This window comes from Athene cunicularia, assembly GCF_003259725.1.
Source record: "Athene cunicularia isolate RWA chromosome 3 unlocalized genomic scaffold, athCun1 chr3_part1, whole genome shotgun sequence".
Taxonomy (NCBI): domain Eukaryota; kingdom Metazoa; phylum Chordata; class Aves; order Strigiformes; family Strigidae; genus Athene; species Athene cunicularia.
In genome coordinates this window covers 92,868,476-92,892,357 of record NW_020799097.1, presented here as the reverse complement: position 1 = coordinate 92,892,357, position 23,882 = coordinate 92,868,476, and the positions used below count along the sequence as shown (strand labels likewise).

The 23,882-nt window shown below is 41.5% G+C and overlaps 1 protein-coding gene across 3 annotated transcripts in view; it reads right to left on the bottom strand.

The window, feature by feature from the left end:
* Positions 1–23,882, bottom strand: part of DAAM2 (dishevelled associated activator of morphogenesis 2) — a 187,229-nt gene that overhangs the window by 100,751 nt on the left and 62,596 nt on the right. For all 3 annotated transcript variants that reach the window (XM_026844832.1, XM_026844831.1, XM_026844830.1), the window contains exon 2: positions 21,903–22,105. In XM_026844832.1, coding sequence (XP_026700633.1) covers positions 21,903–22,076 — 174 coding nt within the window. In that variant the 5' untranslated portion in view covers positions 22,077–22,105. The remainder of the gene's footprint in view (positions 1–21,902; positions 22,106–23,882) is intronic.

The following is a 23,882-nucleotide window of genomic DNA, read 5'->3' as shown; positions in this document are numbered from 1 at the left end:
AGACAAGCAGCAAAATCTCTTCAAAACCAAATAATGACTCAAGCAATATAGTTCAAGACAACCATTTCATCGAAAGAAGGTTCCTATTGAGTAAAACCACCCAGAGGGCAGGATGCTGACACTTTGCAGCTTCTAGACACTGCCCTGGACATCGACAGTATCAGGGACATAAAAAGCACTCTGCCTTCAATGAGCCAATAAGAATATGCAACTTCCAGTCATGTAATTTTGCATCCTGACAGTATGACATTCTTTTAAGGATAGAAGCTTAGAAAGGTACTTGGAAAGGATGGAAGATCCAGTTTGAACAAAGTGCATCCACACCCTACTTTATTGTAACTCAGGAGGGCAGATTAATCCAGAAGAACATTAGAACTCATCATATTAGCTCAGGTAACATGGTAACAAGGAAACTGCTCAGGGCTCCAGGCATAAGGTGATCACCAGGGGCAGACCCAAACACACCTGACTGGAAAATAGCACATGGAGGATGGATTACCCTTCCTTTTCAAACAGCTAGTGTTTGTCTACTTCAGGAGGCAAAACGCTGTGTTCTAACCCAAAAGTCAGATGGACAGGTAGCAAGCATGGATATTCAGAAGGGAAAGAGATACATTCTCCAGAATACAAAGCAGCAGTCAAGCTTTTTAACACCCTTTCCTGAAGTTACTCTTCAGCAAGTATGCTCCTTCACTAAGAGGGAGAGAGGAATGAGAGGAACTGAAGTCCCTACATGACTCCCTCTACCTGTACCATTAATCAAATCCCATCCTATAAAGAACCAGGAAATCCCTGTAAAATACAAGAGACATGAACCCCTCTTCTGGAACCCACCAAATAATCTTACCTCTCCCACTCTCATTCTCCTTTCTACAGAAGATCAGCAGACCACTGTGACTGCATAGGAAATACCTGGATCAGGCAGACCACTCTCCTATACTGACTCAGGATCCTAATGGCACATAAGGAAACTTTCTGCCTTGGAGAGAAGCAGGAGAAACATCAGAAATAATAAATTTTAGAACTGTAAATTGGCCCATGAATAGGTCATTCTGACCCAACAACAGAGGCAGATCTGTCAGTATGGAGAACTTCAGACACTACAGTTAGCTTGGTGACAGCAAGCAGCTATTGAAAGAGAAAGGAATTGCAAAGGTTGGTAGGAAAGGGGAAGAACGACAAACTCTGAATGCAGTCATCAACACTGGAGTTGGAGCCAGGCTGAGGAAGACAATGTGACCGAATGCCCAGGGAGCAAATGTAAAGGGCAAGAAAAAAAGGGTCAGTCAGAACAAAGCGGTGAAAACACCTTCCTCCATCACCTGTGCCAACAGAAATGTAGTAATTCCTTTTCTATGCCTTGGATAGGTGGTGCAGTTCCAGCAATTCATGCCAGCATGACCCTGCATAATGGAGCTCAGCCTCCTGGCTCTTAAAAATACTTGAAGCTGCAAGTGTTCTCATGAAACACAGATTAAAAAGACATTTGCCAGGCTGGCCTGAGGGAGATGTAAAGTACCTCCAGTTAATATTCCTTACATTTCTCTCCTTTATCTATTTCCTATACATTCAGTTAATTTCACTTTCATGCGGGCATTGTTTTTTTACTTACACAGATTGAATTTCAATGATAAAACATTTAAAGTGTACTGAAGCTGGATTTGAGGTTCAAATATTTCCAGTCCAGTTCTCAGGCCAAAAGGGAAGATGGCCTCCATTCAAAATGGCTACAACCCAAGGAAATAAGAGACAGAGAGAAAGAAAGGGAACAAGAAGGAAGAATGGGTAGGAAACATAAAACCAGTATTTTGTGGGATTTAAAACCACATTATGTCCCTTGGTTTTGGGAACATTCATCAAAGTGTGAAAGCTAGATTTGATGCTGGGTAGCCATCAGCTCGATAATGATATCACTCAAAGCCCCAGAAGAGCTGAACAGAAAAGCATTTCTCACCTAGTCTGAACAGCACTTTACTTAGTGACATGAAATAAAATATTGAGAAAAATAATATTTTGAAAATGTAGAAGAGTGGTTCATTCGGACAGAGAACCACTAAAGGAAGAACCTTTAGATACATACCAACATGCCTACCTATCTAAAGGAGAACCTTTAATGCCTACCAGCATATCTGTACTGTGTATTGCACGTCTACCATTCAGTCACCCGTGGAAAGGTGGAACAAAGTCACAGGATAGCTGTTCCTTCACCAGTATATTTCACTTGGCCTTGCAAGACAACTTACACAGTCCATAGGAATTTTGGAATTTAAATGGGGAAAACCTGAAATAGCTTGAAGGGCAAACTTAGTAAGATATTTAAAGACATAATGAGACTTCCCATTTACTACATACCATTACTGAAGCCACAGCAGGGATAGGATGGAAACCTCGAGACTGTAAGTACATAGAGAGTATCAGGGTTTCAGGGCTCCAGCACCTCTTGGCTTCAAGTCAGAATGCTGGAGACCAAAAGCCCCAAATCTGGTTCTGCAGGGATATTTAGATACCCACAGAAGATTCCTCAGTTGCAGTTTCTCATTCTACTTGTCCCAGTTCCACAGGTTGCTGGACCTCCTGGTCAACAGGGATCTTCCCACTGACTTAAGGTCAGACAGTTGTTAAAAACAAAAAAAACAACCCAAACCAAACCAACTAACCTTCAGAGGCTGGTGGGGTTGGTTTTTTGGGGTTGGGGTGGTTTTTTTGGCTGTTTTTTTGTTTTGTTTTGTTTTGTCTTTGTAAAAGTTTAATGGATCATGCATAACATTTCCAGCATCATGAAACACAAAATTCTGACATGATGTTTTATTTACTGCAGGCAATAACTTGATTAATATAAATATAACACATATTTTGCCAAGAAGAGGAGGAGATTTTACTTATCATATTTAGTTGGATGCTTGTCATGTTTCATCAATTTCTTATAATTTCAGCTACAGATAGTTAAGTTACACTTCTAATTTTTGTCCGTAGGTCACGGTCTCTCTTACAGTGCTCTTGAAAGCACATCCTTTCTAGAAGAATCCAACCCAGGCCTGTATTTCACATTTAATGTCTTTTTTTTTATCACTGAGATAAGTTAATGATATCTAAAAGCATATTCTCATTTTTCAAATGTTTATTTCTGCCTATAAACATATTCAGTCATTTATTAAATAATTATTAAAGAATTAAATCCTTTTACCAACCCCAGAGGGAATAGCTTTGGCATGAAATCAATCCTTATTTTACACCACAGAATCCAACACTGGAAAATAGGCTTCATCACTTCTGCTGTTCAAAGATGCCTAGCTTGACTGTTTGGTTACAGCTCTATTGTACTGTTAGGTTCTTTAGCAGCAAATAGGTATTCAGGTAAAAAGACAACCAGGTCCCAACATCAACAGGCACCAAATCTTCAGATGGCACAAATTGGCAAAGCTCCTCAGAAATGTTAAATTTTACTCTCTCTTGTTAAACTCAAAATGGAAACTTAAGAACCTCCAGAACAGATGAGACTGTCAGTCATCTGACCTGTGCCCAGAACCAAAAGCTTCAGAGGGCTGTGCAAAAGCCCTGCAAATACAAAGAGCAAACTATGTGGTCAAATGCTTCCCAACTCCCTGCCTCAAAAAGCTGGCTGCTTCTGTGAGGCAGGTGAGTTAGTTAATGTCCCTTCCAAGATGAAGATAGCACTGACATTTGAAAATACTTTTTAGCACAGCTCCAAAGTTTTCCCTTTGCTCAGTCACACCAGCATCATCCTCCATGATTTCAAGACTTTTTGTCTGAGTAGCTTGCTTGCACGCTCACCTCAAAAATTCAGGTTACAAGGGTACATTCTTTTTTACATTATGACCTTGCCCTGTATGAATTTTAGTTAAATGCACTGTTCTTATCTTGCCTCCCTGTTCACATCCCCATTTTCTTCCCTTTCTCTTGCACATACCTACCTTTTCTTTTTTCCCCTCTCTAATCTTCTTTTCACTCTCTTCGAGCTTTTTTCCTGTCATGCAAAATGCACTCTCCCTTATCCATCTCATCAATCATTCTCTCTCCGTCTCTTGACAGCATTAAACCCAACCAAGTTACAACATTAAGTGTAATACACTGTTGCCAGTATAAGAAATTCCCTGTACATTATGATACCTCTTGTCTCAGGTTCCCCAAGGTAATTTATATAGATGTCTGTCACCAATTCTTCGAAAGGGCCATATTCCAGTTCCACTGATGCTCCCAAGTGGCATAGCACAGCTGACAGCCTTATGCCCTGGATGAATTTATTTAAATCGTGTACAAAATAAACAGTGATTATGACACACCACGGGAACCCCTCCAGCATCCACTGGCAGGCCCTAGAGAAGGTTCATGTTCATATGCAATCACTTTGAGGGAATAGTTGATGGTGGGTTAATCAATGCTGAAGTACAACTCAAGCTGACATGAGATAAATGGCACTGACACATCTGTGACTGTAGAGGAAGGGGAAGCAGTAGAAAGAGATCAGGGAGGAGGTTGTCAGCAGCATGCTACAAGCCTTTGCCATAGAGACTCCAATTCAGCATAACTATTATAGCCTTAACAAGTGAACTGAGTAGGACCACACTGCTAACATGTGACTTATACTGCCTGAAAGCTACACTTTTTATATTAACAACAGACCCAGGAACCTTTATTTTTCAGTTCATGCTGCCTATGCCAGGTTCTGCTGGCAAATAAAAACCAGGTTAGTCTGGTGGCTCACATTTGAGCTGTGCACCAGGGAGGGAGGTTGGGGAGGAGCAGAGACACTCTCATCACAGGTCTGGAAACATGTGTCCAAAAAGCAGCAAGAGATGACTACAGTGATTGAATTAAATAATAATAATAATAATAATAATAAAATAAAATTTTTTAAAAAATCAATCTTTTTCACATCCCCATCTCTTTGATGCATCTTTCAAGTAGGAGATAAACCTTCCCTATTTAATCACTGTGTCCACCTCCAGGGGACAGTATAGGATTGTTCCCCTACAGTTTTCCTTCCATTGCTTTGTTCTATCCAGCTCAGCAGGCTGACATATAAGAGGCAGCCTGCTGGAAGAGTGAGCATTTCCGATACCGAGGAGGTCGATAAGGCATTCTGAAAGACTGCCTGTTCAAACTGACAGTGAATGAGGTTCATTCAACTGCACAAACTGCCTACACTCACATACAAACTGGAGCAATGAGCTGTGCAAAAAAGTACTGCTCAGCAAAGCTTCCTAAAAAAAAAGAGAAACATTTCACAGGCTTTACCTAATATGCAACTGCAAACACTGGAGTCTGATCGAAGCAAGCATCGAGAGCAGTGAAACAGAGCCTCCTTCTCTAGACACAACCAGTTCGCATCCCTACTTTCTCAGGGCTGTGCCTGACACAACTGCACGGCTGTACCCACAGCAGAACTTGGTGGCAGATGCTCTTTCAAAAGGCAACAGCACTACCACCCACACAGCATCTCCAGATGAAGCACATTGGTTCAAAGTTCCCGCTCGGGCACCCAATTCCACTGATAACCCATGAAGAAAATAAGCAAAATAAAAAACCCCAAATAAACCCTACCCTCCCCTCTTCCATCTCATCCTAACCTTTGAATTAAAAGCAACCTTCATAAAGCCCACAGAAACAACACACAACATGAGGCTGGGAAGTAACATTTTGATCAGTTTTCTCATTGATAAGAATTAGGTGGATCACTGTAAAACATTACTGGGTTTCCATTCATTTGCATACATATACTAATGTCTGTGTGCAGATATGTATGCCACTCATAGCTTACATACACAAGTATATACATAAGACATATACCATAACATCTGCCCATACCTACAATGTTTTATCATTTGCGCATGACTAAACCACTGTGCACACACGAGCTGCTCACATAGCCTGCTACATAGGAAGCAATGTTTACATTTCAGCTATTGCCACAGATCTGACTATAAAGCAGAAAAGCAGACAAACAAAAGGCTGTGATTCTCATTATACTCTCTTTCTTGCTTTTTCAGAAAATTGCAGCTTTGAAATCCCTTCAGTACTAGAGGCCCAAATCTCTTGATTCTCAGTCATAATAGTACACAATAGAAAGCACCTGGTATTTACATACTGGAAGATGCGTTTCTCTTTTACCCTGCCAGCGCCAAAGTTACTCATTCTTAAGGCTTGGCAGCAAAGTGAAACTTTCATCCATTAAGGGCACTGCTTTTTGGCAGAGAAATTTATCTCACAAAGTCAATTAACATCCCTCCCACCTCACCCCCAAGCACAAACCCACCCCCCACTATAGGGCTTTCATTTTTCCTCCTTAATCATTGGTTAATTGCTTCTTTGCTTCCTGGAAAAGAGCTAAATCCTGTCTCTCTTCTACTCCTCAAAGCTCTCTGTGACCTGACAGCGTACAAGTATATCTAACCAGCAAGGCCTATTGTGGCAGTCCCCTTTCACAGGCCTCTAGAAGCAGCATCCACTGTTCATTTTTCTGCCCTTCACAGGCAAACTGTGTGCATGAGACAATAATCTGCTGGGCCAAATAGAAAGAATGAGGAAAACAACTACCTGTTTATGCAACAATACACACAGATGTTTAGAAAGAGATATCATGACAGATACACATTCTCATATGCAGGGCTAGAATACAGGCAAAGCAAGAGGGATGATCCATGGGTATAGGTGGGCATATAAGGACAATAATGCAAACAGTTGACTCTCATCACTGCTCTTTCTGTTAAGGTGGTCTGCATACCCATGTCAGTAAACTGGAATGAACCCAATGAAAGGGATGTGCATGAAAACCGAATAGTCAGGCTCACATCTAATCTAAATCACTGATGCTGCAGTTTAAGTCTATTACTTCCGGCCCTATCAACCACAGACATGGTGAGCGGATTTTTCCTTCCTCTTGATAACAGTTTTCAAGCCTATTAAAGGCTGTTATAATGTCCCTCCTCAGTTGTCTTTCTTTAGGCTAAACAAGCCCAGCTCTTTCAGGGCTTCTTAGAGGTCATGTCCCCTAGACCTCTCATTCCTCTTCTAATTGACTTCCGGGCTCCCCCCATCAAAGTACATCTTTCTTGAAGTGCACTGTTCAAAAGTGGGGACAGTGTTCCAGCTGAGACTTTACCCATGCTGAGTGCAAAGATTATTTCATGCATCTGCCAGACTGCATTCCTGGTTACGTATTCCATGAAGACCATGACCTTTCTTCTTTTCTTTTTCTTTTTCTTTTTTTTTTTTTTTTAAATAAAAAAACCTCAAAACCTGCATGACTTAGGTTGACTCATGATCCACTATAATCCCTAGTTTCTTCTCTGAAGAAGTATATGCACCTAGCTGCTTCCCATACTGAATTACCAGACTTGCTCCTAAACGGAGCATGTTTTAACTGTCTCCATTGAATCCCATCCTTTCTCACACAATTTCTCCATCTTCTTTTAACCTTATCATTTAACATATCCACAGTGTTTACAGCCTAGTGACATCTGAGAAGTTAATAGACAGGCTCTGTATTCCACTATCCAGTCAATTAAAGAAAAACACCAAACAGAAGTGAAGTCATCGAACCTCCACTTGATACATCTTTACACTGTGACAGGTTGCAAGTCTTCCAGGGCATTTACCTCCACATTCTGATTAAACACAATATATCAAATACCTCTCTCAATCAGACCTTCTAGTATGACCATATATAACACTAAATAACAATAAAATCTGCTGTTTCAGCACGGTGCCCATTGTCCAACCCTCATTTCCTTTCCTTCTCCTCCCTTCATTTCCCCCTCTCTTCCCCCTCCCTGTGCCAGGGTTTGTTTTTCATGCCAAGGTCCTTTAGATGAGACTCTATTTGGGAAGGTAGGTGTGGGAAAGGTTATTAGGAAATTGCCGTCTAAACTGCTACCTTTCCGGCTTCCCCACCCTCTCCCTCCCTACAAAGTCTCCTCTGTTCTGTTTTAATACTAATGAGTTCAGAGAAGGTTCTTAGGCTGGAGCAATTCACAGCTTGGACTGTGCCAAAGCACACAGGCACACACCTCTCTGATCGCTTCCTGCCCAAACAGAGTCATGCTGGCTCAACCCTCAAAATGCAGGCGGGGAATTGCTGCTGCAGCCCTGTGCCAAAGGCAGGCTGAATTTCCAGGGGTGTCGGTGCCACCTACTCCACTCCGCCCAGTTTTATCCTCCTGCGTGCATCCTATTTGCCATATGACCCTATGGAGCAAAACAAGCGTAAGTCAAAGCTTGGCTGACCTTTACATCTCTGATAAAATATTACGTAAAAGGGCAGGAGGAACCAAGAGGTCAGTTAAGATTTTAATGAGCAAAATTAACTTCTTATCAAGCTTTGGTTGTGCAGATCAGATACACATCCTCAAACTTATGTACAGGGTAAACTCAAAGGAACTCAAATAAATCAACATCATTTCTGGCATGAGTTGAGGTTTACACCAATAGAAGTAAAACCAGAAGCTGGCTTTAGTTCTCTTGCTCTCCAACTTATTACTCCAGATTTAGTAGTGCAAACCAGAGATCAGAATGTCCCTAACTCCATTAAACTGAGTGGAATTACTCTGGATTTTCACCAGTGCAAAATATTAATAAAATTACCTGCTTTAAATTGTAACAGAGACTAAACCTCGCGGCTAGACAGCCTATAACACAGGCTTGTTCTACAGTTTACAGCATAGATTTCAGACATAGAATAGACTGAGCAGTCTATCAGTCCCTTTTTCTCTAACTATTAACTTCTACTCCAATAAATGGAGATGAGCTGTATTTACTACTAATCAGTCCAGACCAGCTAGAACACCCACATGAGGCTTCTGTTACCTCCTCTGGGGTGAGGTGGAGGGCGGTTCCGCAATGCTCTTCCCTCACATAAACCAAGTATTTCCATAGCCAAACACTGAATTGAAGGCATGACAGTATATCTGGTTATTCATTCACACCCTGTCCTATCTCATCACTTAAGTATTCTGATAATCAGAACAGCAACTACCGCACTGACATCACTGGGTATAAGAAAGCAGCAGCCAAGATATTTTTCTCTAAGTATTTATAAGAAAGAAATCGTCAGAAACTTTGACAAAATACATCAAAAGGAATAAGAGAAGGGTGAGCATTTGCCTTGCAGAAGGAACTCATCTCCTAATAACAAATAGTAAGTACATTTACTATCTGGTTAAGCATTTGTAATCCAAAAGTTCTCACATCATTAATGTAGAAGGCAACAACTTTATACCGACCGACAAACTCATCCAGCTGTTGCTCTGTGCAAAATGTAATGCTGAAACACAGCCACTAAAGCAATCCCAATGGATTTTCCATGACTCAGGGATCTCCCTGGATACCTTCCAAACTGGGAAACTTCAATCTGTTTTCCCCTTGTAATTTCCTTTAGAGAAGTTATTCATCAAACCTCCACCTAGTAAACCATTGCATAACATTGTTGTGCACACTGCTAAATTCTTTTCAGAGGGTGTTTGTGTTATTAGTCTGGGCAGCCTTTCCCTTTATGTGGTCTACAAATGATGGGAAACTGCAGAATTAAAAGATGCCTTTAAGTGTTTTTAATAGAGAAAAGCATAGAATATACAGATGTTGACGAGGGCCCTTTTGTATACAGCACTGGGTCCACATGTGAAAGAAAGGAGAGTCTGCCCAGGAAAGCTGTAGAGTCTTATATGAAATCCTCCCTAAAAAAAAAAAAAAAAAAGAACTAGTAGATAAGAGCAGGGCAATGTCTGTGACAGGAGGCAGTGGCGGTTTGCTCCCAAGATCTTCAAATACAATACTTTTTGCTGGGAAGTCTCCTGTACTATGAGCTACACACGCTTCATCTTTTCAGCATCTTTTCAATCTGGCTACAATTCTGTACTAAAACTGGTTTAAGATTACTATTCCCTGTTTCACACCAGGGAAACAAACTCAGAAACGCATGAAATGAATTGTATATAAGCTTGCAGATGTACCTAGGAAAAAGATGTAATGTTCTTGAAATGTTTCCTCTCTGCAAGCTTGCAGACTTTTTAATTTACCGAAAATAAGGTACCTAGCATTAAAAGCTTGGCGTCAGTGGTGTTCCAGTGCCAGGTGGAAGGCATCTGTCTGTACTTCCCTCGGACAAAATGTGCCGAAGACAGAGCAGCTGTGGAGGCAGCCAGGTGCTATGAGTGACTGGAGAGCCACCTTCTGACACTTGCCTTCCCTGTGTTGTTCTCCCACCCAGTGCTGAAGGGATAAGCAGAAGTGCCAGTCATCTGTATACTGTGACACCATGAGCTCCCCTTTACTCAGTGCAGAGGAAGGCACCAAGAAACGGCTGACCTGAAAACCTTGTACCCTAAAAAGGTGCTGCTCCATCCACCCAGCCTCACCTGTAGCACCCTGTGCTCCCCAGTTTGGAGTCTTGCAGACCAGGCACATGACAAGAAAAGGCCATTTCCCTCCAACACTGGAAGAACCATCCCAAATTACCTTAGCTGTTTCCCTGAATGATAAACAACCTTGAGCACTGTTTGAAGACACAGTCTACCTACAGAAGGACACAGAGGCATGACATAATTATAAACCCCTTTCCCCAACTCTCCTTCAGGCCATATGATACACTATCTGAGCAATGATTATATTTGATATAAATTGCTACTAGATGAGCAAATACAGACAATTTGAGTCAACACATCAAACAGATGATCCTTCATGATTGTTATCTACTTCTCCATTCAATTATCTTATTTTGTTAACAGTTCCTCCTAAACCCCAGTGTCTTGGTTTCACCCCAGCCAGCAACTAAACACCAGGCAGCCACTCACTCACTCTTCACTGCCCCTGTCCCCTTGGTGGGATGAGGTGGAGTATCAAAAAAAGAAGTAAAACTTGTGGGTTGAGATAAGAACCATTTAATAATTGAACTAAAATAATAGTAATAATAATAGTAATGAAAAGGAATATAATAAAAAAGAGAAAAATAAAACCTAAGAAAAGACAAGTGATGAACAATATAATTGCTCACCACTCACTGACCGATGTCCAGCCAGTTCCCCAGCAATGATCAGCCCCTCCTGGCCAACTCCCCCCAGGTTATATACTAGGCATGACATCCTATGGGATGGAACACCCCTTTGGTTAGTTTGGGTTAGCTGTTCTGTCTATGCCACCTCTCAGCTTCTCATGTACCTGCTTGCTGGCAGAGCATGGGACTCTGAAATGTCCTTGACTTAGGGTAAGTGCTACGTATGGACAAATAAAACACCAGCATGTTATCAGCCTTATTCTCATACTGAATCCAAAACACAGCACTGTACTAGGAAGAAAATTAACTCTATCCCAGAGAAAACCAGTACACCCAGCTAGATTTGACCTCAGTAGGGGTAACTCCTATCCTGCAAAACGCTTTCAATCTCATCTTCTTTCACTAATTTTCCTCTTCACTGGAAAATGTCACTGCTTCCCCAGCTTAAGGTGGTTACTTTTACATTGTTATTTTGTTATAAATTTTACACGGTCTTCATCATCACAGGGACCTGGCTCCCCCTTTCTCGCTCAAATCAGGCTAAATGACAGATCATACCTCCTACAACATCTCAGATCTGGCCTTCTATGAGCTGCAGAAGAAACAGACAACTGTCATTCAACCTCCCTTCATCAATGTGCAAACTCTCTCCCCAAAAGTATAGCCAAAAGATCATCTTGGCCTAGCATTCATCCCATATCACCTCCATCTCTGCTCTCCCATCTTTGCTCTCCCTTCAGCACCACAACTGCTTTGTTTCTTGTGTCTTTTTCTTCAATGCTTTGGAAAACTTTGTCCCTCCTTATCACAATCTCCTGTCCAGTTACAATCTGGCTATCATGTTCTTTGCACGATGTAGTACTTCCTTCTGCCATTTCTCCCAGATGTATCTCCGGGTAGTATCTTCTGATCCCAAATGACCCTTCTGACTTGATTCATAATAGTCTCCCATCTACCACATCAGTAGACCAACTCTAGACTTGAATATCCTCTCTAGAAGGTCTTAATAGATATGTAAGTCATCTAATACAGCTCTGAACAATGTAAGACACTAATACAGACAAGTAAAGAAAGGATAGAAACTGCAGAAAGGCAGGAATTGTACTCAGTGAAACCATTTCAAAGCAGTGGAGAAATAGAACATCCCTGTACTGCTGCTGCTGGCTCTTTTTATACTGAAGAGGACGGAGACTTTAAGTCAGCAGGCATCAAAGTTGCAGGAACTATATGAGAATGCTAGTTCAGTTCTAGAAAGAAGGCCGGAAACTGTCCATCCATCCAAGTGGAGCTGGAAAGCAGCAAAAAGTTGCAATAAATATAAATTAATTTGACCCTTCCAGCTAGCAAGTAGTACTCCTGCTGTCAATAACATTTCAAGTGTCTTATCACTTCTGCAGCCTTCACACTCAATCCAGAAAGTTCCTGACTCTTTGCTATAGCCATAATGCAACATAACACCCATTCATATATTAAAGGTGTCTTACTATGGGAAAAGGCCACAGTAGTACTTTACACCGTTTTTTTCTTTTTATGTAATGCTGCCTAACACTTGCAGCTATACCAAAACAAGATGGTGTTATCAAAGCAGCTGATAAGGTATTAGGCACATGCGAACACAAGGTTTCTGAGCAGTAAGCACATACACCTGATCCATGGCTTAGGGGATAGGATATCATGACAACTTCCAAGCATTCAGTAGAGGGAAGATGCAAGATTGACATCTTAGCACATCCATTCTCTAGTGGCAGGATTTGTTCTTTCCCCTCTTTTTGCATCCCAAGGTACATATCTGCTGTGCTTCCAAAATCCAGTACTTATCTTCTTATGCCCTAGATGGACTGCATGCATTTTCGCAGTCAGAAACCATCAGGGTCATCCTGTTAAAAACATATAGTCCAGTAAGTAGGTCTTTCTCAGAAGTTTCATATCTACTGTAAGTAAATCATACTCAGAACACACTCAAACATTCCCTTCAGGTATTCCCACCATGACCAGTACCTTCCCCACCTTTCAAAAACGCAGCCAATATGCTCTGCTTTGGATATTCAGAAGCTAACAATCACTATAGATGCAGAAAATATCACACAGGCCAAATTTCAGGCAAAGTATAATGATATAACTCCACTACTGTCTTCAGTGCAACTGCACTGCTTTACATAAGATAATGGTCTGTCCATAAGTTTTATAGTAAAGCAACACGATCTACAAAACAGTGTCTCCCTCCACAAAAGCCTTACAGTTACACGGATAATTTGGTAACAGCCCCAGCCCCTTCACACCCAAAACCTAGCACATAAACCCAGGTCTGGATTTGTGTTTGTTTACACAACCCCATTGATTCTCAGACACGGGGTGAGAGACCTGGATCCCATCTCATACTCCTCTCACAGCATCTGGATCTCACACATTTGCAGCATAGTGACTGCTGCTTCTCACACAGCTGGTCAGGGAGCTGGGAGCTGCCAACCAGCTGCACCTATTGGAAGGGAGCCTAGAGAGAGGAGTGCCGGTGCTGCACTCACTGCCACATGCCTGTCCCTATCACAGGGCTCCATATGTATGCAAGTGTCTGAAAAGGGGAGGTGTCTTTGCCACGAAGACTAAAACGTAACACCTCTTAAGTGTTGGAACTTGAGTAACTATAGAAAGGTGCTTGTAGTGATTTGTGCATTAAAATCAGGGACTTGTACACATGTGTTGTGCAAGGGACATGTGCAAAGCAGACCCAACATTATGAAAAATCTCTCTTTGAAGGGCAGGAAGAAAGAGAAAAAAGGTATCCTGAGCATGTACAAACTTGGACTGAAGAACTGTGATGGACATAAGGGAACATCTGTGTGTAACTAGACAGACTGTGATACCATACTTGGGTTTCTTCTCTAAAAAAAACCCATTAAGAGCTTTTGCCTCCCAAGCCTCAGTCCTTTAATTGCTTCAGAAATCTTAAGCCACCCAGTACTTTTGCCGTCATTATAACAGAAGACAAGTGCATCTGAGTGCATGAAGAATGTTAATCTGACAAGTATAACCCAAGAGAATGGAAACTTTTTGTGGCCTGGCCTGTCCCCTGTCAGTGAGGAAAGCAATCTGCTGCCTCAAAGCTTTGGTTTTTTCTGCCTTCAGAGACAGTGTCTTCTCAGAGGGTGATGTTAAACCTTCCTGGATATGAGCCTCTGGTCATGAAAAGTCCAGCTTAGTCTCATCATCAGTATTTTCTTACAGCCTCCACTGGCGCATTCTCATTAAGTGCAAGAAAGGAAGCAATAATTGGGGTGGGGAGTCTCTACAGAGCCAAGGCCAGCAAAGCCTCCTAATTTGCTGGAGTCAGAGCTCATCATATGCAAATAAAAATTAAGGACCTCTCTAGATCTTGATTGCATTTGGCACTACACAACCTTCCTGACTGATTAGGTGCAATCATTCATTACAGAAAAGCACAGAGGGAGTGGGCACAGGGAATAAAAGAACTTCCTCTTATGTGCAAAATAGCGTAGAGGCACCTTTAAATTATGGTTGTGGATAAATTTGCATTTAGCAACAACTCAAAGCCTGTCAGAGGTGTAGTCTGAAACTACAATTTACATGCAGGGCAAGTGACCCAGAAATTAAAACCCTGTATTAAAAAGAATCCAGGAAGAGGATAGAAAAGACAGATAATTGGAAACTGAAATACTCAAATCTTGGGAACGTGCCTGAATTTAAATGTGATTAAATACTGTTATCAATACACATGACACGTGTTTGGGGCTTGAAGTGAGGACCTAAACTGCATATATTTCTAAACCACAAACTTTCAGTCAGAAACTAACGACTAAATAAGCTTCAGACATGGAGGATACTTTTCTGGGAAGGTGGTGCCCAACACTGGGAACCGAGAGACAGAATGGACAACTCTCTGTATCTGTTCCCCAGAAGTATTACAAGGAAGCTGGGGAAGAAATAGAGAACTTTGTTCTCTAGGCCCATCAGCAAACACAGTGAAACACAGCGGATGCCCTCTTGGGCCTACATACATTGACTAATGTTTAAGGCAGTCTATACTCACATGAAATCCCACAACGGAGGCATTCCTTGTACTTTTTACCCATAAATACTCTTGCAGGTTGCAGAGCCAAAGAGGGGCCTCATGAACGCTGCCACAGCTAGGACTTGGCAAGCTTGAGTGGGACTGGTGATATATGGGAGTACTTATGCAATATGGTGAAGCCCAGTTTTCATCTGAGGTTTATGTTGTATCCATTACATTAAATGGCCTGCAAGGGAGAACTAAGCATGAAGGAAACTTGCTACTTCCAAGTCAGCTGTTTGTAGAGGGAACTGCTACTACAGTTATTTAAGGTTTGGATCTCATCTCGCTGTGGTTCTTGATGAAGGGGTGTTATCCAGCGTGTGCCAAATTGATGCTTTGCTCAGAGATTGTTTTACTTCCTCTGCAAAATAAATAAATGAATTCTCAGATGCTACCATGCTGTATCTTAATCTTTCAACATAAAACTAATTTCTTTCTTTTCTCCTCAATTTTCTCTCCTCTGGGAAGAGAATATAATCACTATATTTTATTCTCTGTGAAGGCTGAGAAGGAGCAGATGTGGAGAGATATCACAGAGCAAGCAAAATCGTTTTCACAAGCCTTCTGTTATTGATCACTTCATCCAATGCTACTAGAAATGTGTCCCAGGTGACCCTACTGTTCCTCTGTCTCTGTCCTGAGATGACTAGTAAAGGTACGAGTCATGTGGATGGCTCATGTACTCAGAGTAGACCAAACAACTCCTTTCACATTGTTCAGCATTCTGGCACTAAAATGCTGGCAACTACTAGCCTGGACATTTGAGAAATCAAGAGAGCACAGAAAAGTATGTGACAGCAGTAAATATCACACTAATTCCATAGTTCTGTTCCAGCACAAGATGAAGACAACTGATTTACTCAGGAAGGGATTAACTAAATGGGCAGAAAAAAAAAAAAAAAGAGACACCCATATGGTGGGAGAGGACAAAAGCAAGAGCAAAAGGTACAGTAAAGCAACATCTTTCTCTAGATATCCTCCTCTCTCAGGTGGCACGAGGCATTAAAAGTTCTAGTCATTGTTACAGAAAGTATCAGAGTATTTGGAGGTTACCAAGTTGCTGCCTCTGCTGCTTGGACTCTCCTGCCATATCTCCTCCTCATGTTTTTCACCTTTGCAGGAGTTCCTCTGTACAGCTCTTTTTCCAAGGACACTGAAGAAGAAGGAATTAACATGACCCTAATTTTCTCTCTTTATGGTTATAGTCACTGCCATTTCTTTCAGCTAGATTCCTGGTCTAGCTCGTCTTTAATTCAGAAATTGAGCCAACTGTGATACTGTGGAAGTAATTACTAAATGTTTTGGGATCAGAGATGACAAGGTGAGAGACATGAGTTGAGTTTAGGGTTATGTCAGGAAGACACATAGTTCTGTGTTCTTGTGGTTGGTGTTAGAGAGCACTGCAGACAGAAACCAAGGCTAAGGTTTCAATCACGCTTCCCAGCATGGGCTGAACACACAGAAGGTGCTTGATCCTGAGGGAAGGACAGAGCTCTTGATTCAGCACTTGGTTCCATTTTCATTTCATTGCATACAGGCAATACTACAAGGAAAAACAAGGTTTTGATTTCCACTGGCCTCGTCATTCAGGAACACATAGCAATTCCATGTGCATCTTCTCTACAACAAAAGTTGTGGTTTTGCAGTGGGGTCAGAAAACTAGATCTCTTCAGAGAAAGAGGGAGAGAGGGAAGAGTGTATGTTGTCTTGCCCAAGCAGCAGCCTGCCTCTTTTGGCAGCTAAAGAATGATGGGACCTCATACAGAACTGTCATTTCAATGGACGAGAAGAAGCATAAAGGCATGCCAAAAGAGATGCTAGAGAATTCTGAAGTTTTCAAATACAAAGAGTTTATAAGTATTTATTCTGTTCTTCAACTGCAAATAATGTAACTTAATAGGTACTTTTGGTGGCATAAGGTCTAAAGTTTTGTTTTGGAAAAGCCTGGGAGGATAGGAAACAGTAATATGAATAAAAAACTTTTGTGAATCTATAAAGGTAACAAAATCCCTTATTTAGGGACTCTGAGAAAAAGAAATAGAAAAAAAAAACAAAAACAAAAAAAAACACCAAACAAACAAACCAAAACTGAAAAAGAAACAGTTTCAAATGCAACATAATAGAAACAAACCCTGACAGGAGAATCCAGTCCCACCTGACCTAAATAACCAGAATGCTTCACAGGCAGCCAAGACTAAGATGAGGTAACAGTAAGCATTTCTCAAACCTGTCCCAGCGTAAGAATCTAACATGGTGCAGGTAATTCAGACAAGGATATTATAACTCAAGCTTGGAGGCTGTAATAATATGATCACCTTTGAAAACTGCAGCTCAAAACACAACTCCACTTCTTCCCCATGGACCTTCCATCCTACAATGGAACTTCACCTCCTCAAATACCATGACCATCTAAACAGAACCACTAACAGAAGAAACAAAAAAGGCACAATCTCTTTACACCACCCTTTGTGATAGGATTCTTTATGTTTTCCTGCTTTCCCTGAATTTCCAGTCCCCTCTTGACATGGTCTGAGGTCACATCTGGAATCAGGTTGCTGGTGTAAAAGACATCTAGATGGCAAAATCTTTAGTGTCATCAGCACACCACCCTTAACCAACAAGAAGAGTCCAGGACTCTAAGACTGAGCAAAAGGATTCAGAATCCACTGTGACAAGAACACACCACTGCTAACAAATATGAACAAGGACATGAAAAAATTGTTTCATGAAAAAAGTTATTTCCCCTTGCCTTGCAATACCTCTTCCAGATTCTTCTGCAGTTCCTGCTCAGTCAATAAATCTGTACAAGGAAAAACACATGTGCTTAGCACAGCCATTTTTGCCAGCAGGCACAAAACCAGCTTGGCGCCTGCTGAATAGACCACCAACTGCAGCAGCACTTTACTACATGGTAGTATACACAGTGCCAGCTAAGAAGAGAGACTGAGAAAAAAAGCAGAAGTGATGCTGGCTAGAACAGCCTTGATAGTCAGGTAGGGCCAGTTTTACAATTTGTGAGGTACATGACCACTCCACACACCCTACTCTCTAAAGCTTCTCTTCATTGCCTGTTCACTGAAGGAGAGATGATGCACAAAAGTGGCCCTTATTGGGGCAAAGCTTGTGGTCATGAGTTTGTTTGCTTTGTGTCTTGTGCATCTAGACTTCCGATGAGGACTTACCTGTACTGTTACCACTGCCTGACTCCCAGGGCAATCACTGCCAGCAGACAGCCTAAGAGCTAGCACATCTGCTGTCTTAGCCCAAACAACATCAGACTCAATCACCCTGAGCCATAGCCTTCATTCAGACCTACTCCCCACACATGTTCTTAGTGAAATAAATCAAGACTGAATTTGGCTTGTATCAGGAGTAAACCCTTTCTGTTTTAATTTTCTAATCGAGGACACAAGGCTTAAACATAGCATCCAGTTTCAAGTAGCACAAATGCCTGGGATCGATCCTAGAACTGTTTTTCTGGTTGAATGCCATTGAGAGCAGACATTTCAGCTGAAATCAGCATCAACTTGTCATTTGACAAGCACTGCCTTGGTCAGTGTCCTGTTAGACAGCTGCTGTTATTCAGTTGATTGGTCTGAGTACCAGTAGTATGTAGTGGCCCATACAGGTACACCTGCCTCAGCCTGGAGTCTACATGAGCAAGTTTGCAAGCTCTGGAGGGGTCTTGTGACTCAAAAACAAATAAAGGATCCCAACACATTCCTAATTCCTCCTCTTGCACGATGGACATTTCCAAATTCACTTTTCATGGTATTAATTTAAGGACCACAAGAACAAGAGAAGACATGCTTCTGGCCCTCAAAATGTCCATTTTCCTCAGAAAGGCAAACAGAAACATAATGAATATTTACTGGACTGGAAAATTCATCACAAGGGAGGCTCTTCTAGCACAACTAGGCTTAGGTCTTCTTGTCATTAAGTCTTACATTGGAAAATGGCCCAGATTTTAACTGCAACAAGGGGGAAAATAAGGCTTTTAAAAATTCATTCAAGCACACCAATGTTTCATTATACCCTTAGAGAGCAGATGGCAAGATGGGACTATACTATATCCCCTGGGTCTGATTCAGGGAGCTAACACAAATGCTCTTCTCACTACAGATCTCAGACGAGGTTGGTGTCATCATTTCACTTGGGGATTTGGGTCAAAAGGCTTTACACTCAAATCTGGTTTTTATATAGTACAAGTGCACCCAGACTACAACCTAACAGATAAGCAGCAGGGAGGCTAGTACACAGCACAGAGCCCTCTCAGGCACTTCCAGGTCGCTGATTTACATTGGCACATTTACAGACTGAATCCTTCTAATCCAATTAAATCTCATCTGAGCTGTCAATACAGATGTTTTATTTTAGTGTCTCATAGAATATGCATTAATACGGAACTGTGGACAAACTAGCCCTTCTAGGCAAATTCTCCATTCTGCCAGCCTGGTTTCTAGTGCAGGTTCTCTCACTCATAAAGCCCTTACTACTCTCACGTTACCTGCATACCCAGGAACTCCTATGGACATGTATCACTACCCTATCTGAGTACTTTATAAAAACGTGTGATATACCCATTAACCTTCTAAAAAAATAGCACTCTTCTGTCAGCTCACTTCTGGTGTAATGATGGCTAGGATACTATCATTAAATATAAGAACATGAATATGATCTATTTTCATTTCAATAGCTTCATTTGTTTGAAATGTATATGCCAGTTACAGGCTGTCAGCACATTTAATAAGTTATAGCATAGACCAACAACTCACAAACTTCTGGGGCCAAAAATTTTGTACAGATCATCATGTATACTGTAATTTAATTTTGCACCGCAAACATTATAAATCATACTGTTTAATAGACTTCCATAAGGCAGCTGTGAGATGTTTTGCCACAAGCACATGGAACACCAGTATTTGCCAGGCATAAAACAAAAAGCTAACACCCTTAATACCACCACAAACTCTCAAACTCCTCACAGAAACTGATACCCTTCTCAGTAAGCAAAAGCCCAGCAGTAACTGAAACAGGTCTTTCACTATGACTGAAGGTAAACAAGCTCGAGTTTTAGCAAGCCAGGTTCATGAGCAAAGCACATCTGTTGGTGACGTCTTCAGGAAGGCTGGATAGAATGCTTCAACGGATCTTGGTATTTGAGAGAGGTGAACTTTGATACAGCAATTAAAGCTTTGCATGTTGAAAACAATACTTAAGCAGCATCCAGAAATAAATTGACAGCAGAGCAGATTACACTCTTACTCATGATACCTGTCACCAAGTAGAAGTCTCCAGTCAATCAGCTGCACTTCCCAAGAGGAATTCAAGTAATCCCACAAAAAAGGCAAACTGACTTAAATATAGACCAGGATTTTGTGAGATATTGCCATAAGAGGAGATTTCTCATCTGCTACTTAGTCAGAAGCAAGTAGAAACTCTTTTGTTGCACACTCTATTCTTTCTGAGACAGCTGCAAATCCTACTGACTACTTCCCACGCCCCTGGCATAGAATACTGCAAATGCTAAAAACTTGCCATGGGTAGAAACAGTTAAAGAAATCCATACCAATTTACTATGTACACAGAAAGCACCTTTGGCTGAGCAAGTCCTTGAACTGAAAATTGTTAGAGGGTTGGAGAGTATTCCAAGAAAAGACCACCTTATGGCCACATCTTATATTCTTCCCTAGGCACCTGCTCTGCACCCCATCCTGAAATAGGAGCCTTGACTAGGTTGTCAGACCACTAATCTGACAAACTATAGCTGTTTGAATGTTTGTTATGACACACTATAGTTGCCCATAATGTTAACCTCTACTTGCATACCCAAATTATATGGTTATTTTCATTGCTATAGCACTTTGAAACCATGGTAACGAGCAAGATCTTACTGGACTAATGTTTTATGTGTAATGAAGAAAGATTACTGGCACATTCCTCTAAATTCTGAGATATAATATTTTCTGTTCTGTTCCTTATCTCAGTAGCACCACTCAGGCATATATACACCTAAAGGTACCTCACTCTATATAACCCCCAATCCCAGAGTGGTAATGAGATAGCTAATCAACTGCATCAAATGGGCATCACTTTTACAGCGTGGACTGCAAAACAGCACAGCCCTACAACCTCTGCCTGCGTTCTACATACGGGTTGAACAAGAGGGCAAAGACAGAGAAGTCATTTGATACCAGGCATGAATAGCAAGTGCCTGCTACTGGAATATGCAACATTTACCACAAAAGCAAACTACAAAGTTCATCTGAAATAACTGCTTCCCTTCCTGTTTATGTCTGTTGCTGCAAGAGCACCATTTCATGGTTCAAAGGCAGCTAGCTGATGAAACATAATTACCATGGTCACCTGATTCTCATACCTCACCAGAAGTATGTTACTGATCGACAGAACAGTAGAGTCCTTATTTTATAGACCTGTACACCCTAAGATTTTCCACTGTACTGTATTATACAGAAGATTTTTATCCCAAAGTTGGTAACAAGAAATTGACTGTCAGGGATTTGTTCTCTAGAGAACTTCTGAGGTTTGTTATGATATGCCAAATACTACACCTGGAGAATTCCACAGTGCTATAAGCATAAATAAGCATATTTAAGCATTTTGTTGTACTTTTGCCCAGTGTTACTGTCATCCATCCTGTCATTTGCCACCTTTCTCCCACCAAGGAAGTGGTCATAAAAGAATGGGGGAAAAAAAAAGCTTCAACAGAAGTTTTTTTTTCTTGTCCTTCTTAAGACCCTTAACTCATTTGAAACGAGGACTTCATTTGACCCCCTAAAATATATCAGTCTGTCATCAGAAACTTACCACAAGTTCGGAGAATCTGGCATTGAGCTCTTCTGCTGGTGGGATTGGGACAGAAAACTCAAGGAATTGCAGGGGGTTATTGTCCTTGAGGTTGATTTCAGGGAGGTCGCTACCCCCAAAACAACAAAGAAACCCCAACGCATGACGATTCCTCTTCCGGGGGGCCATGATCATGGTGTATGATGCTATCTTCTGATCATGTTCTGCAGGAATTAAAAAAAAAAAACAAAAAAAAAAACCCAGACATTAAATTATAAACAAGACTGTTGGATCTGTGTAGTTCTCTGCAGTTACAATAGTTTGCACTAGTATAATAGCTGGAAGAGGACAGAAGGAACTGAGACACAAAAGAGCAAAACAAGCACTCAAGATAGATGAGATAGCTAAGCTTTAATATGGTATTAACATGTTCTTGTATGGCAGTGTAGAATCACTTCTCCCAAAGTTTCTGAAAAAGTTTTACAAACTCAGTGTGGGATTTCCTATCAGGCAGAGTTATCAGTAACGCTGAGTAGCCACTGTTGAACACTACCACTGAATGCCAGTATTGGCCTTTCTCTCACTACTACAGTAAAGGAACCAAAGTATCAGAAGCAAAAATCATATACTGGACAATTTACCCAGAATAAATGGAAGGATCCTCCAAAAGTATGCCATTTGGTCAAAATAAAATGAACAATGAAACAATGAAGCAGAAATCAGTTTTTCATCACTTTGAAATCAGACCATCAAACACTCACCCCTTAATGGCCAGGACTATTGCAATAGGACCACTATATCTATCCCATTTTCAAATACACATAACTAGTTTGGGCTGCTTTATGTATCCAGAGGAGAAGACTGCACAGGGCTAATGCATGCTTTCAGATTTACATTTGAGCTGCCAGACCCTGTCTTGACAGGACCCAGGCTTGAGGGTCTTTGGTATCAGGAGAGTAAAGGGAGGCAAAAGGAGGCTAAAGGAGGAGCTGGGAAGTGACTGATTCCACCCCACAAGCCGGTTTGAGCGGTCCATCCAAACAGGAAGCTTCCTGCCAGCAGTTTGAAAGGACGGATCTGTGCAGTCCGCAGAGAGCCACATATTTTGCCCTTTTAAGGGACTTATTGTTTGACAGCTCAGGGCCTTATTTGTGGTATATTTTTAAGGACTTCACTTTTTCACTTAATCTGCAGAATAAACCATATCCTTAGAGAGTAAATAATTAAAGCCTGTTGTGAAGCCTGGCTCCCTGCACACAGTGCAGGGGAGCAGGGAGGGAGGTTGCAGGTGAACCGAACCACAGGATGCTGGATGCTGTATCAGCAGCAACACAGCTGAGCTTTGTCATCAGAGCAGCTGCTGCCCTAACCTGCCCCACAATGCTTTGGTCTGTTTGCTTGCCAGAACAAGGCTGCTTTGAGCTCTCATAAAGATGAAGTAGCTGTACTAGGAAAAGCACCTTCAGAAAAGCAGTTGCATAGTGGAATTTAACATACTGCACACAGCCAGAAGCTCTCCAGGGACTTTTTGTGTAGAAATCAGCATGCTTACTTAAGAAAAAAAACTAAGCAACACAACCCCCAAGCCACCTAAACCTCTACCCTTGTGGTGCTATGTGCTTAGCCAGAATCACCTGCCCTACTTTGTACTGCAATCAATTTATCTAGCACATCCTCTTATGCACTGGAGGGGCATCAGCTGCAACTCTCCTGCATTGAATGTGAAGTGAGCTGGTACCAAGCACTGTCTTCTGGCATGCCCGCTTCACTTTGCTCTCCATGCCAACCCTGCAAAGGATAGTATGTCTCAGCAGGACTCACTAGGGCAGGGTAATGCTGGCTTCAAAAGCACATTCATAACAACATTGGATTTTCACTAGGAGATGTCAAAGGCCAATGGAACCCTGGAACCAGTCTCTTGACAATGGTTCAGTGAGCAAAAACAAAACTCCCTCAAATCTAGCACAGTGATGTGCACATCAACTTCTGTTTCCTCTCAGT